Source organism: Eimeria mitis, genomic scaffold, assembly GCF_000499745.2.
Source record: "Eimeria mitis Houghton genomic scaffold, Emh_scaff9531, whole genome shotgun sequence".
In the NCBI taxonomy this organism is placed as follows: domain Eukaryota; phylum Apicomplexa; class Conoidasida; order Eucoccidiorida; family Eimeriidae; genus Eimeria; species Eimeria mitis.
In genome coordinates this window covers 1,013-1,380 of record NW_013577038.1, presented here as the reverse complement: position 1 = coordinate 1,380, position 368 = coordinate 1,013, and the positions used below count along the sequence as shown (strand labels likewise).

At 60.6% G+C, this 368-nt stretch overlaps 1 protein-coding gene across 1 annotated transcript in view; it reads right to left on the bottom strand.

The window, feature by feature from the left end:
- Positions 1–368, bottom strand: part of EMH_0097520 (uncharacterized protein) — a gene marked incomplete at both ends in the record, with an annotated part of 1,532 nt that overhangs the window by 330 nt on the left and 834 nt on the right. Inside the window, 2 exons of the mRNA XM_013502559.1 lie at positions 3–184; positions 346–368. Of these exons, the coding sequence (XP_013358013.1) occupies positions 3–184; positions 346–368 (205 nt within the window). The remainder of the gene's footprint in view (positions 1–2; positions 185–345) is intronic.

Here is a 368-nt window from a genome sequence, read left to right as displayed (position 1 = left end):
ATCCTGCTGCCTCGCAGCAGCACGTTGTACCTGTGTTCTTGCTGCAGCTGTTGCTGCAGCAGGAGCTGTTGCTGCTGCTGTTGCTGCTGTTGCTGCTGTTGCTGCTGCTGTTCCTTGGCGGTTGTTGCAGCAGCAGCATTACAGGGGGAAGCTGCTGCTGCTGCTCGCCCAGGGTCTGTAGCGCCTGCAGCAGCAGCAGCAGCAACCCATACCCCTCAAGGAGACGCTGCAGCGAGTGCGTTTGCTGCAGCAGCAGTTGCTGCTGCTGCTGCTGCTGCTGCTGCTGCTGCTGTGGTGCTGCTGCTGTGTCAACCGGTGGATCAGCAAACGCTCCTAGCACTACACCGCCCCACGGGAGTTGCTGCTTA